The sequence below is a fragment of the Paramormyrops kingsleyae genome, chromosome 5 (genome assembly GCF_048594095.1).
Source record: "Paramormyrops kingsleyae isolate MSU_618 chromosome 5, PKINGS_0.4, whole genome shotgun sequence".
Lineage (NCBI taxonomy): Eukaryota > Metazoa > Chordata > Actinopteri > Osteoglossiformes > Mormyridae > Paramormyrops > Paramormyrops kingsleyae.
In genome coordinates this window covers 1,526,867-1,544,648 of record NC_132801.1, presented here as the reverse complement: position 1 = coordinate 1,544,648, position 17,782 = coordinate 1,526,867, and the positions used below count along the sequence as shown (strand labels likewise).

Below are 17,782 nucleotides of genomic sequence, written 5' to 3'. Positions count from 1 at the left end.
GCTGTTCAATATTCAGATTTGTGTTATATAGACTCATCAAAGCTTATGATAAACTGCCATAAAATGAGCCACGGAGATGCTGCAGCGAACGCTTTCAGACAATGTTGTGAAATTGTATAAATAAAATTGAATATTTAGGTAGAGTATTATACTGTATTATATAGCATATTTTAATAATACACAGTTCAGTAATTTAATTTGTACAGTACTATAATTTGAAAAACGTTTGAAACGGTTGTAATATATTTTGCAATCAGTTAGTGACGTTGTCCGTTTTATTACCTATTATTCATGTAAGAAATATACACGTGTCAGTTAGACTGAGACATGAAGAAGAAAATCGGTTATGATGATCATCCGATAAAAATTATCAATTTCGCCCAGGCAGACGTGTTCACTATAAGCGGTAAAGTAAAATGTGGCAATAAAACATATGAAATGTGAGTATAAATATGTTGGATTTGCTGAATTTCCCAGAGGTTTGCGTGGAAACTAAAAACTCGATTGTATTTTGAGGACGTGGTGCACTTAGGAAATTATTATTATTATTATTATTATTATTGTTGTTGTTTTTTTAGCTTCTGAAACAAGTTTATCCTTTCTTGTGCTCATAGTTACTCAAACCGGAAGCAAATGAGCTGTATTTCGCACTGGCGGATATGACGTCACTGCGATATTATTGTTTATCGCAATAATCTAATTTATCGTCCAGCAAAATTTGTTATCGTGACAGGCCTAACCAGCATGACTGACACGGCATTGACATACCACTGCGCAGCGGCACGCATACACACCAGCATGACTGACACGGCATTGACATACCACTGCGCAGCGGCACGCATACACACCAGCATGACTGACACCGCATTGACATACCACTGCGCAGCGGCACGCATACACACCAGCATGACTGACACGGCATTGACATACCCCAGCGCAGCGGCGAGCATACACACCAGCATGACTGACACGGCATTGACATACCACTGCGCAGGGGCGCGCATACACACCAGCATGACTGACACCGCATTGACATACCCCAGCGCAGCTGCGCGCATACACACCAGCATGACTGACACCGCATTGACATACCACTGCGCAGCGGGGCGCATACACACCAGCATGACTGACACTGCATTGACATACCCCAGCGCAGCGGCGCGCATACACACCAGCATGACTGACACTGCATTGACATACCACTGCGCAGGGGCGCGCATACACACCAGCATGACTGACACCGCATTGACATACCACTGCGCAGGGGCGCGCATACACACCAGCATGACTGACACCGCATTGACATACCACTGCGCAGCGGGGCGCATACACACCAGCATGACTGACACCGCATTGACATACCACTGCGCAGCGGCGCGCATACACACCAGCATGACTGACACCGCATTGACATACCACTGCGCAGCGGCGCGCATACACACCAGCATGACTGACACCGCATTGACATACCACTGCGCAGCGGCACGCATACACACCAGCATGACTGACACGGCATTGACATACCACTGCGCAGGGGCGCGCATACACACCAGCATGACTGACACCGCACTGACATACCACTGTGCAGCGGGGCGCATACACACCAGCATGACTGACACTGCATTGACATACCCCAGCGCAGCGGCGAGCATACACACCAGCATGACTGACACCGCATTGACATACCCCAGCGCAGCGGCGAGCATACACACCAGCATGACTGACACCGCATTGACATACCCCAGCGCAGCGGCGAGCATACACACCAGCATGACTGACACCGCATTGACATACCCCAGCGCAGCGGCGAGCATACACACCAGCATGACTGACACCGCATTGACATACCCCAGCGCAGCGGCGAGCATACACACCAGCATGACTGACACCGCATTGACATACCCCAGCGCAGCGGCGAGCATACACACCAGCATGACTGACACCGCATTGACATACCACTGCGCAGCGGGGCGCATACACACCAGCATGACTGACACCGCATTGACATACCCCTGCGCAGCGGGGCGCATACACACCAGCATGACTGACACCGCATTGACATACCCCTGCGCAGCGGTGCGCATACACACCAGCATGACTGACACTGCATTGACATACCCCAGCGCAGCGGCGAGCATACACACCAGCATGACTGACACTGCATTGACATACCCCTGCGCAGGGGCGCGCATACACACCAGCATGACTGACACTGCATTGACATACCCCTGCGCAGCGGCGCGCATACACACCAGCATGACTGACACGGCATTGACATACCCCAGCGCAGCGGCGCGCATACACACCAGCATGACTGACACTGCATTGACATACCACTGCGCAGGGGCGCGCATACACACCAGCATGACTGACACGGCATTGACATACCCCTGCGCAGGGGCGCGCATACACACCAGCATGACTGACACGGCATTGACATACCCCTGCGCAGGGGCGCGCATACACACCAGCATGACTGACACTGCATTGACATACCCCAGCGCAGCGGCGAGCATACACACCAGCATGACTGACATGGCATTGACATACCACTGCGCAGGGGCGCGCATACACACCAGCATGACTGACACCGCATTGACATACCACTGCGCAGGGGCGCGCATACACACCAGCATGACTGACACCGCATTGACATACCCCAGCGCAGCGGCGAGCATACACACCAGCATGACTGACACCGCATTGACATACCACTGCGCAGGGGCGCGCATACACACCAGCATGACTGACACCGCATTGACATACCACTGCGCAGGGGCGCGCATACACACCAGCATGACTGACACGGCATTGACATACCACTGCGCAGGGGCGCGCATACACACCAGCATGACTGACACGGCATTGACATACCCCTGCGCAGGGGCGCGCATACACACCAGCATGACTGACACCGCATTGACATACCACTGCGCAGCGGCACGCATACACACCAGCATGACTGACACCGCATTGACATACCACTGCGCAGCGGCACGCATACACACCAGCATGACTGACACCGCATTGACATACCACTGCGCAGCGGCACGCATACACACCAGCATGACTGACACGGCATTGACATACCCCAGCGCAGCGGCGAGCATACACACCAGCATGACTGACACTGCATTGACATACCCCTGCGCAGGGGCGCGCATACACACCAGCATGACTGACACTGCATTGACATACCCCAGCGCAGCGGTGCGCATACACACCAGCATGACTGACACTGCATTGATATACCCCAGCGCAGCGGTGCGCATACACACCAGCATGACTGACACTGCATTGACATACCCCAGCGCAGCGGCGCGCATACACACCAGCATGACTGACACTGCATTGACATACCCCTGCGCAGCGGCGCGCATACACACCAGCATGACTGACACTGCATTGACATACCCCTGCGCAGCGGCGCGCATACACACCAGCATGACTGACACTGCATTGACATACCCCTGCGCAGCGGCAGCAGCTTGTTTTCTAGCACCTCCTTGGCATCTGTCCCCTCGTCCATCAGGTCCAGTTTGGTGATTACACCGATGGTGCGCATCCCTGAGACATGGGGGGGGAGGACACCAGATACATCATCACCATGGCAACAGTATTCCTCCTCTAATCATTACATTAAATATAAAGAATAACACTCCTGACATAATGCAGACTAACAGCCCAGGAGGTAAGCACTGTCCTATATTCTTCTCTTATGTCCTGCGGTTGTCCCCAGTCCTGCTCTGAAGCCGGGCGGTGAATCCTACCCTGCGGGTCGACCTCCTTGGCAACCTTGAGGGCGTCGGAATTAGCCAGGTCAGTGTTGGCAGGCGTGACAGCCAGGATGAGGCAGCTTTCCTTGGTGATGAACTGCATCAGCATGTCCCTGATCTGATGCTCAATGTCAATGGGCTGGTCACCCACTGCCACCTTGGTCATCCCGGGCAGGTCAATCAGGGTCAAGTTCAGCACTGCAAATGAGCAGGGGCATGGTCTGTGTGTGTGTCTGACTCCAACAGTCGACTGACGCTCATGAGGCATAGGGGTGTGTGTTACCGTTGGGGGAGTACACCCTCAAGTTGATGGGGACACACGAAATCCCCTTGTTGGAGCCTGTGATCCTGTCCGTCTCGGACTCGATCTCCAGTCGCACCTCCTCGAAGTCGACAAACTTGCGGCCTTTGCAGTGCAGGAACTCAGCATACTCTACAGAGGGCCATCCAGACAGACAGGTGAAGCCAGGAGAACACGCTGACACTTCAACACATGCAGGTGCATCACTCTTTGTGACGAAGGTGCCGTTAAATGAGAGAATGAAGGCCACAAATTTGTTTTGTTGGGTCAGCCTGACAGCATTGCTTCTGTTCAGCACCATCAGAGCCGGGCTTCCACATCCCGCAGAGTCTTAATGTTCTACCAGTGAGGCACCGGTTACAATGCTGCTATTTTACCCTGTAGTCAGGTTAATTGGCACTTCTAAGGCAGGGTGGACCCCAGCCCCGTGCCCTATGCTGGCATCCTGTGACCCACAACAAGATAAACTGCAGGAAAATAGACACACAAAGACAGCAAAGAACTGCACTCACACACACACCCAAAATGAGAAAGGGTGACTAAAACTTCATGATCTTTGAGGAGCAGTGATGTTGTTTGAGGAAGTTCTAGTCAAAGCAACCAAGTTATCCCCCCCCACCCACGTTGACAGAATAAATATCTCTTGCCAAAATAAATTCTTGAATATTCTTTCACAGCAACTCATCCCCTGCTGGGGCTTCTGGGAACTGGAAACCTTCAGGGTCCCTAATGAGTGCGTCACCTGCTGCCCTGGCTAAATGAGAATCATATGACTGAAACACTAATGGCTGACTCAGCTGCAAATTCCCCAGCATACGGATACAGAGAGCAGGACCTTAACGTGAAGGAGTCTCACTCACCAATGAGACTTCGGCATTTCCAATCATCTTGGTAAATTAAGACTGTAGGCTCTATTCCCCAAGCTCTTTGCTGTTGATTAATGGTTCATAAAGTTAGAGGGTGGGTGGCTTTAAACAATGCTTTTTCATCTCCGTCATCATGGGACCAGGCTGGGAACACGTAGGAGAACATGTGGAGATGAGGCTGTAAAGACCAACTTACAGAGACGAGGACCGCTAATCGAAGCCATCATGTTGAGGACCACCACTATCATCCAGACAAATTGCACCCAAAGTTGAAACTCCCGTCATTCTACCAACTTAAGCACAGATTTTTCCAAATAACAAAAGCAGTGCAATTTGGGGACACCCACAGCAGACTGGAACACAGGCTGAACGTAGAGCAGACAGCGTCTCGCTCTGCAATCAGAAGTGCACCCGGAGGTTACCAGGGTCAAGCCACGGCTGATGGCCTGCCAAAGGGAACGGCCCAAAGGTCAGAGCTCTGGCTGACCGGCCGCGGGTGTAAACCAAAACCTGCACCACCGTGAGAGCTGGAAATGGGGACGAGGATAGGCTTTCCGTCAACATATAAACACAAAAAGGTGTTATGTGACCTGATCCAAATTTAATCACCACCTAACAAAAGGGATGCGGCTTGCAGGGAGAGAGAGCAAGGACATTTGGCCACCAAGACCAAACAAGACCACCGACATTGAAAAGAGTAATCAGCTAAATAAATAAATAAGCAATGCAAAGGTCTCCAGCAATAAAACAAGTACCTACACCACCCAAAATGTCTTTCTACTGCCCAACTCTTTTATCTCTTATATACACATGACAAGGAAACACCTTCACACAGAAAAAGCCAAATAAATAATAATAATAATAATAATTATTATTATTATTATTAGAGATTTACCATAAATTCTCTCTGTGCTGTTTATTATTATTATTATTATTATTATTCAGGGTTCACAAAATTGCTATCCTAATGTCCTTAGACAATCAAGCTCTCTCATCGCTATTTGCCCACCGCCGTCTTGGTGCACTATCAGTCACGGTAATAGATTACTCCCAGCATGTTAAACAATTATGGCCATATTAATACACCAATCATATCCAGTACAATGCACAAGGTGACATGAACTAACATTATATAAAAGCAAACTATATAAAGAGAAAATAGATATTATTGGATGGGACTCACACTGAAAGCAAAATGGTTGAGCCACCAGTTACGTGATGAGAATATCGTTAATTAGCTGCTTTTTAAACATCGTGGATAATAACGGAGGTTTTATTTCTTTATTTCTGTGTAGTCATAGATAAGTACAAAATAAACCTCCTGCTTATTATTAATTTATTATATATTGTTTAGTATTATATTATTTTCATCATGTAATGGTAACGCTAAGCAATTATGTTGATCTGTGATGTAATGTTAACGTTACAGTGCTGTGCCTGTTATTACAATAAATGTGGCTTGATCGCACATAAGTGAATGTGTTTTAAAGGCAAATTGTTGATCGATATATTATCCCTGGATGTGCGGCTGCAGGGAGTGAGTCCTTTCTTTTTGCGTTCCTCTGATGTCCGTGATGCAGAAGGATACTTCACCACGCTGCGTCCCAGGTTATCATCATTTTATTATTATTGCTTTCTCAAATAAATCTAAGTTTTAAATAGTCTTTTTATTTGGGCCAATCAAAATTAATTTTGGGCTACCAAAATCTCAATAATACCAGGCCAAAAGGTTACCAGGGATTCAGGAATTTTGCGAGTCCTGTAATATGTATTATGAAAATGTAAGTAACCCAGATTATTTGTGACTGGTAGTGCTACAAGGGACACAATGAAACCAGGCAGCGGGTGAGCAGGAAGCCGGGTGAGCAGGCAGGTAGACGTGGGACGGCAGAAACCCACCTGTACCGCAGTTGACCAGCTGGAGGATGAGAGGCCTGCGGGTGACGATGCCGGAGCCCCGGGGAAGGAAGTCCCTACAGTGGAGCAGGAGGGAGACACAAGGAAGCCCTTTGTCACAGAGCAAGGGAGTGCACAGTGAGCCCATTTAGGAGGCCGGCGCGTTTTTCACCAAGCGCTGAGCTCGGGCTGATAGCCTGTGCAGCCAGAATTCAGCTGGGGCTTATAAAACACAGGCAGCCGCATACATCTTCAGACAGAATGGACACGCTCCGCACACCACCAGCGGAAGCCACACCTCCAGGGACATGTGGTGCCATAACAGACAATCTTCCCCCAAAAAAGCCTCACATCTTGCATCACACAGACCTTAAACTACGGATTGCTTAGTCTCCTGGTAAGTATCACCCACTTATTGCCATGACGCCATTGATTCACCAGCCAATGGCTGTATCGGACCATGTTCTACCGGTGCGTTCAGTTTTACAGTACAAATAAAATGATACGATGCTGACACACAGACAATGGAGTAAAGTCAGTATTTAACCCAAAACAGCTTATAACAAGCTGATATAGGACATTTCTGTATGATAATTTCAAATAAGACATGACCTGGTAGTCGAGAATAGCACATTTCCCAAAAACTAATGGATGGTTAATCTACATGAATGACGGCATTTATTACCAATTGCACACATGAGCAAATAGCCTGACAAAGGAGCAGCGCTACTGCTGGGCAGAAACAGCCAGACAGGCTGCTGTCCTGAAGCTGCAGCGGTGGGGGCTGCAGTTTGGCCTCCACATACAGCGAGTGATGGTGAGGGAACAAGGGAGGATGAAAAGATACCTCTCTGTGCGACAGGCATTGATTGGACAGCCTGATCAGAATTTGAATTCCCATCTCTCCCTCTCTCTCACACACACACACACACACACTTCATATGTTTATAGGGACTCTCAGTTCATTTCCGTGGGCATAACCCTAATCCCAACAATGACAATCTTAACCCCTACCCAGCCCTAACCTTAACCATAAGCTACCAAACAAAATAGAAGACATTTTTAGTTTTCTTGATTGGGGTCACAGGTTTTTCATTGAGTTTCCCATTGTGGGACCGAAAATCATAACAGTGTTTTAATCACACTGGGGGGACCAAATATAACATGATCAGACGGGGACAGACAGAAGGACAGACAGACATATGCACACACACACACACACACACACACACACACACACACACACACACGTTACAGGGCAGCGATGCGCACAGCCCTGAAAGGTGCTGAACACCAGTCACCTACCTCCCCTGACAGCCAGGGCAAGGCCCTGAAGGGTAATCTAACTTCAAACCAGTCAGTCCCACACAACACGTATGGAGGATCCATCCTTATGTATTTAATGCACATTAAAGACACACATTCACCTCAGCCACACATGGAGATGTGTGGGGTTCCCTGGAGACAAGCCAAGCTGAGCGTTTTTATAAATGTGAAGTTGATTTAATGATGACCCTTAAATGCTATGAGACTGTCTAAAACACACTAAAGTGCATTATCAATACTAACCCCTACATTGCCGTTAGCTACCTCTCTTTTGTCCTGATCTGTCCCAGGCTCGTAACTTTGCCCCGACACATTTATTATAAATTCAGTGTTTCCCCTAGGGCTGTCTTAATGACAGCAGTCAATATAACAACTGAACTACACATCAGAACATTTATTTTTATGACAATTATCCACAAAGTGTGCAGCTTTTGTCACTGCAGTGTATCTTTCTGGGCTTCTGGAAGAACATTTCTAGAGCCTTGATATGGGAAATCAGAAATGTCTGGCCCATTTATTGAGATCTGGAGATGGTCTCCTTGCAGCCTATTGTGTATGTTTGTCTTGACCTGCAAATACATCAACTGTTAGGCTTTAAAAGTGATAGCTGATAGCTTAAAATAGTGATAGTTTAAAGTAGAGATGGGCGATCCACGTTTTTTCAGTTCCAATCCGATTTCGATACACAACTGCCGACACCGATACAGATTCCGATACAAGAGCTCTTTTTACTTTGTTATACTTTACATATTATTTTTTTTAAGCTAGTAAATACAGATGGAAAAAATGTATGACAAAAAATATTTAATTAGGCTGCTACAAACATACATAACGTACTGTTCCACTTCATTTGTTTTAAGCGTTTTTGAGGCATTTGCAGTTCAATATGAATATCTTCAAAGCAAATATACACAAGTGGCGAATGCTTAAAATTTTAACAGTTTTTCTCCCATTGGCATCAGCGCAGTTACACTTTTGTTGCGATGGCAGCCCCTCTTGTATCACAAGGAACGAGTTCGCAAAACAGTCCAATTAAGTTAGCGACTCCCAAATCATCCATTGCTTTGTTTTGTCTCGCAGTTGGGATTTTCCATTAAACGCTATTCCCACCTCAAAACCTTATTTTACATAGATTGCAAAACGCTGTGCTTCCGGTTTCTGTTAAAAGCCTAAAATACTCCCAGATCGTCACGTCTTATCTTACGCTCCTCGTACTGCGAAGGGTATGCGCATGACCTCACAGCAGGCGGAAGTCACTGTACTCACACCCACTGAGTAGCAAAAAAGACTTAGGGGCAGTGATAGCGTTCGATTTGAATTCCGCAAAAACACACATGTAAAATGGGAAAGAGCTGTCGTGCGATTGATTGCCAAAAACTAAATAAGTAAGTATAGGACGTGGATCGGTCACGCATGGCCGATTCCCGATCCGTCAAATAGGTCTGGATCGGCGCCGATACCGATCCGAATATCGGTATCGGTGCATCTCTAGTTTAAAGCAGAAAATCCCATTGTGAAACGTGTTTATTACCCTGTTCATTTTTGTCTGCTTTTCTGCTGGTTGATGCAACATATTTTCCAATGCGCGCTCTCTGTCCGCTGGTGGGAGTGTGCTCACCTTCACCGTCACGCACGATACAGAGAGTAGGGATGCACCGAATGTTCGGCAACTGAAATTATTCGGCCGAAAATAGCCAAAAAAAGCACTTTCGGTGTTCGGCCGAATAAGTAAAAAGGCAGAATAAATTTTGCCGAACAATGACGTTTTTAATGACACGATCAAATAGTAACCCGCGTAGAGTGAGAGGCGCGTGCTTTATGCAGCAAACATGTCAGCAGTGTGGAAGCACTTTAAAGTGTCAGAGAAAGAGGCAAAAACGGCCGTTTGCAGACACTGTTCTGCTGAATTGTCCAGAGGGGGTGCATCTGCAAAAACGTACAGCACTTCAAGTTTAATTTATCACTTAAAATCAAGACACCCCGAACATCATGCAGAGTATGAGAAAGACACGGCGGCGGCTACGGCAACAGCAGCAGTGAAAAGGAAAGTAGCTCCTCCCAGTCCTAGGACACCCACTCCATCTGTGGCTGACTTCTTAGAAAAGGCACAAAAGTTTGCCAATGACAGTGCCAAAGCTAAAGGTATTACTAAAAGGATAATGGAATTCATCGCATTGGATGATCAACCATTCTCTGTTGTAGAGGATGTTGGATTTCGCAGGCTTATAGACCATATTGAGCCCCGTTACACCATGCCTAGTAGACGGCATTTCTCAGACGTGTGCTTACCTGAGATGTATAACGTCGTTTCAACTCACGTCCATGAGCTCTTGGCTACAGATATTGCAGCCCTCAGCTTCACGACTGATATTTGGAGCTCGGATGTGAGCCCCACCAGTATGCTGAGTTTAACTGCGCAGTGGATCGACACAGATTTCAAGCTACAAAAGATTGTACTTCACTCACAAGAGTTTAGAGGGTCCCATACAGCTGTAGCCATATCCGAGGCGTTCGCCAACATGTTTGACACTTGGCGTATCGACCGATCTAAAGTGCATGCGGTACTCAGTGACAACGCAAGAAATATGGCTAAAGCCATGGAAAATAGTGATCTGAAAGGCATACGGTGTAAGGCACACACACAATTCAACTGGCGGTCAACGAGGGATTGTTGAGTCAGCGCAGTATAGCAGATGTGATAGCGATAGGCAGGAAAATTGTTGGCCATTTTAAACATTCACCGCTTGCCTATGCGCGCCTACAATCTATCCAAGAACAGTTCGGAACGCCACAAAAACGTTTCCAACAAGATGTGAGCACAAGGTGGAACAGTACATATTATATGCTGGAAAGCCTTTTTGCGCACAAGCGAGTCTTGGCTACATACATAGCAGATCATGACCTGCCCGCGACATTCACCGCATACCAGTGGGTGTTAATCGAGAACGTTCTCTCTCTTCTCGCCCCCTTTGAGCAGATAACAAAAGAGATAAGCTCATCTGATGCATCTGTGGCAGACGTCATACCTTTACTTGCAGCACTAAAGCAGACCACGGACTTAAAACAACTAAAAGTGCGCTCTTAGAAGCTGTCAGCACACGATTTAGTCAGGCGGACTCAGAACCCCTGTACTGCATCGCGACTGTGCTTGATCCACGATATAAAGATCATTACTTGGATGTGGGGAAAAAGCTGCGCACACGAGAAATGATCCAGGCCGAGTTGGATTTGGGAAAGCCGCTAGGTGATGGAGACGGTCAAGTGATGCACAGCGCAGGAGATGAAAACAGCGCAGAGAATAAACGGGCTCGTACTACAGATGAGCCGCGCACAGTCTCGCTGTCTGACATGTTCGATGAGATCCTCCAAGAGAATAACCCATTTGCAAGACAGAGGACAAGCTCAACCGCTCAACAGTTAGATGGTTCTCTCTCAGAAGTCCCCATCCCAAGGAGCAATAACCCTCTCGAATTTTGGAGGACCAATCAAGGCCACTTTCCCGACCTGGCGCAGATGGCACGCAGGTAGGCTACTTCTATGGGAAATTAATTTAAGATTTTATTTATATTTTGGATTATGGTAACATTTTATAAGTAGTTTCTATTTTTAACATTAACTAACAATGAAAAACCCTTATTAAAAGCATTTATTAATCTTAATGTTAGTTTTAATACTGTATTAGTAAATGTTAAGTATCACATTTTTAATTTTTGAATTAAAAAGTATCAAAAGTGGTAGGCCTATTTGTTAATGCACTTATACTAACATGAACTAAATATTTTTTATTATCTTACATTAACGAAGATTAATAAATACCATAACAAATGTATTGCTCATTGTTAGTTAATGCAATAATGTTAACAAAAGGAAACATTGTAAAGTGTTACATAATATAAAATATAGGTAGTATTTTGTGAAAATGTAACTATTTTCAGTGTAGTAAAATAGTAGGCCTACACTGGGTTTCAACCATTTCATTATCTTGAAGACATTGTTCGTTTTGAAATGAGCAACTGTCAGAAAACTGCAATAAAAATTTCAACTATTCTGCAGGTACTTGTCTGCTCCATGCACAAGCACAGACAGCGAGAGACTGTTTAGTGCTGCATCTCATGTCATCGATGAGAAGAGGAACCGACTTTCATGTGAGAAAGCAGAGAAGCTACTTTTCATAAAGAAGAACCTGCCACTTTTCCTGAAGAAGTAGGCTAAGTAGGCTTATGTCTAGGACAGTTATTCATTTGTTGTGGGTTCATCCACATTTTTTGCACTATTCAATGCACATTTGTTGTTGTAGACATACAGAGTTACATTCTTTCAGCAGTCAGTTATAGGCCTAACATAGGCTATTCAAGAAGGGGGGCTTCAAAGATGGCCAAATAAAAATATTTTTTTATTTTACTAATTTATTTATTTTAAGTTATATTGTGCTTTGTATAATATCTGCTGGAATGTTAAAAAAAAATGTTCAGTGTTAAATAAATATTTTGAAATTGTATTTTTGTTATTTGATTTATTTCTCTGAAAAGCAACACAAAATAGTAAAAAGCAAACTTTTACTATTTAATTATTGTAATGGTGAAAAAATTGGCAAAATAAATGGAAAAAAATGCGAAACACCGCGTTCGGCCTTCGGCCTTCGGCCAAGCATTTCATTATTATTCGGCTTCGGGCAAGAATTTCATTTCGGTGCATCCCTAACAGAGAGCATTGGAGAACTGTAAACGCGCGACTGTGTAGAGACAAAAATGACAAGCTATTGTGTAAAAAAGATAACATAAGGCTATTTAGTTTGTTTAATAAAAGGACAATGTATAGACCTGTTCTATAGGAAAGGTTACCTTAAATGACTTCTATTGTGATCTGGCGCTATATAGAAAATAAAGTTAAATAAAAACCTTCAAGGGGGGGCGGGAGGTGCCATTGGAGGCTCCCTCTGCCTACCTTCCTGCCCGACACACCTCCCTCTGCCCGACACACCTCCCTCTGCCCACCTTCCTGCCCGACACACCTCCCTCTGCCCGACACACCTCCCTCTGCCCGAGACCCCTCCCTCTGCCCGACACACCTCCCTCTGCCCGACACACCTCCCTCTGCCCGACACACCTCCCTCTGCCCAACACACCTCCCTCTGCCCCACCTTCCTGCCCGAGACCCCTCCCTCTGCCCGACACACCTCCCTCTGCCCGACACACCTCCCTCTGCCCGACACACCTCCCTCTGCCCGACACACCTCCCTCTGCCCGACACACCTCCCTCTGCCCGACACACCTCCCTCTGCTCACCTTATAGTATAGAGCAAAGATGAAACCGTAACAGACATGTAGCTGGAGTGCTGTGATTAGTCAGACTGGAGGACGTCCAGCCCAGAGGCAGTTTACTGCCCAGTCCACTTTTCCCTCATGGTCTTAAGACTACCATGTCATGAAAAGAAGAAAAAAAAAAAGAAAAAAAAAAAAAAAAAAAAACAAACCAAACTGATGTCATCTACAGCTGTGCATTTTAATCCAACACAGTTTTTCCAAAAAACCTTCCAGCAGAATCTGAACTGCATTTTAAAACTTGCTAAAGATTAAAACATGCAGAATAAGACCGAATTGCAAACCAAAATCAAATCAGTCAATGCTGGTTTCAATCAACCTTGTCCACTCTTCCCTGAAAGAAGGCCATTTTTACACAAACCACTTTAGAGTGCCTCTGAGCTCATTGCATTTTAAGCATCCAGAAGCACTGTGAATTATACATGGGAATGGTCACTTCAGACAGTACTGGGACGTGCATGCCATGATGGCAGCAGCACTGGTGGGACCCATTATGGCATCAAGCTGCAGGTCTTCTTTTGGACCAGACTGGCATGCGGACCGAATGGGCAGTCGAGAGGCCAGGGAGGAGTTACTGCAGCCCAAAAACAGATCAAAGTGGAAAAGCAGAGAATCCTTTAACGACAATGGATGAGAGTGTGAAAGGGAGCGAGAGACTGAAAACAACAAATCCCGAAAGGCCATTATGACTGATACTCGTGTGTGACAGTTAGCACTCAATGGTGCACTTGCTCTGCATGTCTCTCTCAGAGAGATGCTTTTAACACCAGTGATGTTCTCCCCTTGAGAGAAATTGCGTCTCACACCCAGGAAGAAAGTAACAAGCCAGGGAAGCCTCCAAATGCAGCGGGACGGGGTAACTGCATTCTGATGAAATTCATCCCTTGGTCCCAGACCCAGTTAGTACGACACACACAGTGCCAAAACCCCAACATCTACAGCAAGAGGGTCCTCATGCAAATTTCGGTATCCCTGGCAACACTAGTGCAGAAATTCCATTCCTCCCTATATGCATCCTTTCCTTCCTTGCTCTGGAAGTTATTATTTATGGAAGTTTAATTTCTAGGCTGCAGACGGTTAAAGTTCTTATAGTGACGATGGAGACAGAATTACACCCAGTCAGTCGTCATTTAAATCCAGGTCAATGGTGCTAAAGGGAAAAACCAATTACAACTATAAGCACTGCCAACTGAAAAAACTGGAATGTTTGCTCAAAAAGGGCCTAACTCACAGGACATGACACTTCCCTCACATCACAAAGGCAACAGAAGTAACCTAAAGTACAATGACTTCCATATCAGTCACTAAGTTAGTGGTAAAACATTTTTAAAAAGCAACTTCCCTCTCAAAAAAAAAGTGCTCTGAAGAATCCAAACATATTTAAACATTTACACATCTGTCCAAGCCAAGTTAGTCCATTCAGCACCATGTCAAATGAACAGCCACATAATATACAAGTATGGCCAATCATGTTCAATGTTTATTTGCACAACCACTATGGCAGCAGCACTTTGCGTAGTTAAGATGCACGACTGAACATAAGAACAGACAAACAAAAAACAGAAGAATCAAAGTAATTATACAAAGAAAGACAGAGGCAGCAGACTGAAGGGTCATTGTTCAGGCCACAGTGTCCAGCTGGCACCGTGGAGGGTTCTAACCCCAATCTGTCCTGTTAGTGGCATTATGGGGCTGTCATGCAGATAATGCTGCATCACCTCAGACCGAGGGCGACACACATGTGAGATGATAAATCACAGACAGAGAGGTAGACATGTGCTGCATGCTGGCTGCATAAGAACGCACCACACTACAAACACGGGTGACCAGCCTGAGGCAGATTAGTTCCACAGATGAAGAGTTCTGCCAATTATATATGATTAATTTGAAAAGTAGGAGAGGAAAAAAGAAAAAAAAGAAACGGTTCCCAGAACTGGGAGTCAGTAGTTTCAGAGGTAGGGAGTGGCTGGTTAAGGGTCATTACTCTTTGTAAAGAAACACCACAAAGAAAAAAAAAAAAACAATAAAAGGCACAAATGACAGCATCAAATAGGACACGCAGAGAGGGAAACGTCAGAACAACAAGCTTACACTGACCCATTCAAATATACATTGAGATACTAGAGAAGGTCCTGAGTCAGTCTTCCTGCCATGACGTCACTGTTCACGTGCGCCAAGACCGGGCTGTTCTAGGCCACCGGCTTCTGGGCAACAGGCCCAATCAATTTCCCCGTCACTCACTGATCAATGCAAAGACAAACCATGTACGTAAGCCACCACACCGGGTCGCATGTGTGGCTGCACTAAAATGCAAAAGTGCAGCAGTACAGTTTCCTTCAAGCGAAGGAGCCGTATTAAAACACTGCTACTTAAGCGATGTTGGCCAAAAGTGTCTAGGGGAATTAATTCTTAATTTTTTGTCTAATACCCAATATCGACGCGTTTTTCGCTCTACATGCAGATGTTAAATGAGTCTCGGTTTGGACCGAATTCATCGTGTTGTAATATGGTAGCATCCCACTTTTCACAGCTGAGTCTAAGTGTCAATTAGGCAATTAGATGCCCTTCAAACGCCATCAAGCCTATATAGTGCACTTGGATTGGCAAAAAAACGACAAACACAAATTAAAAATAACTCCGGTAAATACCTCAACAGTTTACATGTGCAGCTGTAAAACCGTAAAGGACGCTTCACTCACCGCCACCTTCGGAAAAGCTCACGAGGCACCGGGGTGACCGCGAGGACCCGGCTCGAACCGGGCAGCGAGACCAGAAAGCTCGTAAGTACAGATTGGGAGCCGCGCGAGGGAAAGCAGGAGGAATGAGCGTGAGAAAAGTTCGATAAAACTGAAGAGATGCGCTTACGCCGGCCGGTCGAAAATTTCTAGTCGACTTTAACGGTAGTATATTCAGTAAACAGGCTTTACTTCATTAATATATCTAACTACTTAATTTCTACCGTCACAGTTACTCAGTCCGCTACCTAGTACACAAATTACCGGCGACAGCCAATCTTGCATTATCCGAGAACCCACGGTGTTGTGTATAACGAAAAAAAAATCATGCCATATCCCCCCCCTCAACCTTTTTCATAGTTTTCCCCCATTTTAGCATATGCGTAAACCACGTCCTGCTTTTTCCGTTATTTTTAAACCAGCTCCTAGCTCCCTCAAGGAGCCCAAGCGCAACTGTGACACAGGCGGCCTAATACTATCCCGAGAATGAGAGAAGCGTCAAATATGACCGTGAATAAGGACGCTTCGAGACGGACCGCAGCTCTCCCAGGACGCTCAGCCCGAGGGAAAAAGCCGATGCGCCCCGAACGCCATGTCAGCGCTCCCCACGTCAGCACTCGTTCTCCTCATTACCTGCCAACAAAGTTTTCCAAGACTGAGCTTTTTCCGGCACTCTGCCCGCCGACCACCGCGATCTGTGGCAGATCCAAGTTACAGCTCTGCCCGATGGAGCTGAAGGCGTCCTGGAGCTTGTTGATGAGCGGGATCAGATCTTCCATACCCTGGTTCCCCATGGCTTCGCACGCCTCAGCTGGATTCCTGCCTCACAGTCGGTAGGGCTGCAGAAATACTCTGCCTCTCCGTTTTTGTCTCAAGCGTACCCTCCGACGAGGTGGGGATGGCGTCGAGGGATGTTTGCAAAGTTATCAAAAGATGCCAATATATAATTTGCACACTCCAGGGCATTAAAAAAATATATAAAACAAAACTCCAGTCAGTACCCAAAACTTCAACCATCCGGTCAGGCGACACCCGACCTCCGCTTGGATACTGCGACCACGCCTTATGTCAAACGACCGTTACTTGATTGGCCAATATAGCTGAATGTCTGGCCGATCAGCTCTGTTATTGGCGAAGTGAGGGAGGTCGTTATATTTAGCCCAGGACCGCGGAACTCCATAGAGTCTCACGATTGGCCATTTCTCCTGTCACTCGCGTCCTCGGGTGTATATTTTACTTGGGGTGGTTTTGGCTTTTTATCCACCTAGTTTTCTGTAATAAATGAACTTCGTTCAGGTTTAGTCAAACTTCCAATCTGACATAATTATAGATTACTGGTGCTGTGTTTATTGTACACTTTGGTATTTATTATCAGCGATAACCTTTCACTATCCTTTCTGGATGTTTACTAGAAATCTAAGAAGTTATCCATACATTATTCATGTTCACCGAAGTCTCAATATTTAAAAGATAGTACGTTACCCGTGACCTTTCCATGCTCTTTAATTCTAACATGTTCACTTATCTGTATCTTAAATATCAGCGAAGATCCTGTATTGAT

General features: G+C 46.0%; 1 protein-coding gene across 3 annotated transcripts in view; it reads right to left on the bottom strand.

The window, feature by feature from the left end:
- LOC111859933 (dynamin-2-like) overlaps positions 1-17,302 on the bottom strand; it is a 38,959-nt gene extending 21,657 nt beyond the window's left edge. For 2 of the 3 annotated variants that reach the window (XM_072711827.1, XM_072711825.1), the window contains exons 1-5: positions 16,855-17,301; positions 6,843-6,916; positions 4,060-4,209; positions 3,771-3,974; positions 3,469-3,567 (exon numbers count right to left, since the gene is read on the bottom strand). In XM_072711827.1, the coding sequence (XP_072567928.1) occupies positions 3,469-3,567; positions 3,771-3,974; positions 4,060-4,209; positions 6,843-6,916; positions 16,855-17,015 (688 nt within the window). In that variant the 5' untranslated portion in view covers positions 17,016-17,301. Of the gene's footprint in view, positions 1-3,468; positions 3,568-3,770; positions 3,975-4,059; positions 4,210-6,842; positions 6,917-16,854 lie in introns of all 3 variants that reach the window. The other variant, XM_072711826.1, reaches the window with a different exon arrangement.
- Between the last annotated feature and the right edge of the window lie 480 nt (positions 17,303-17,782).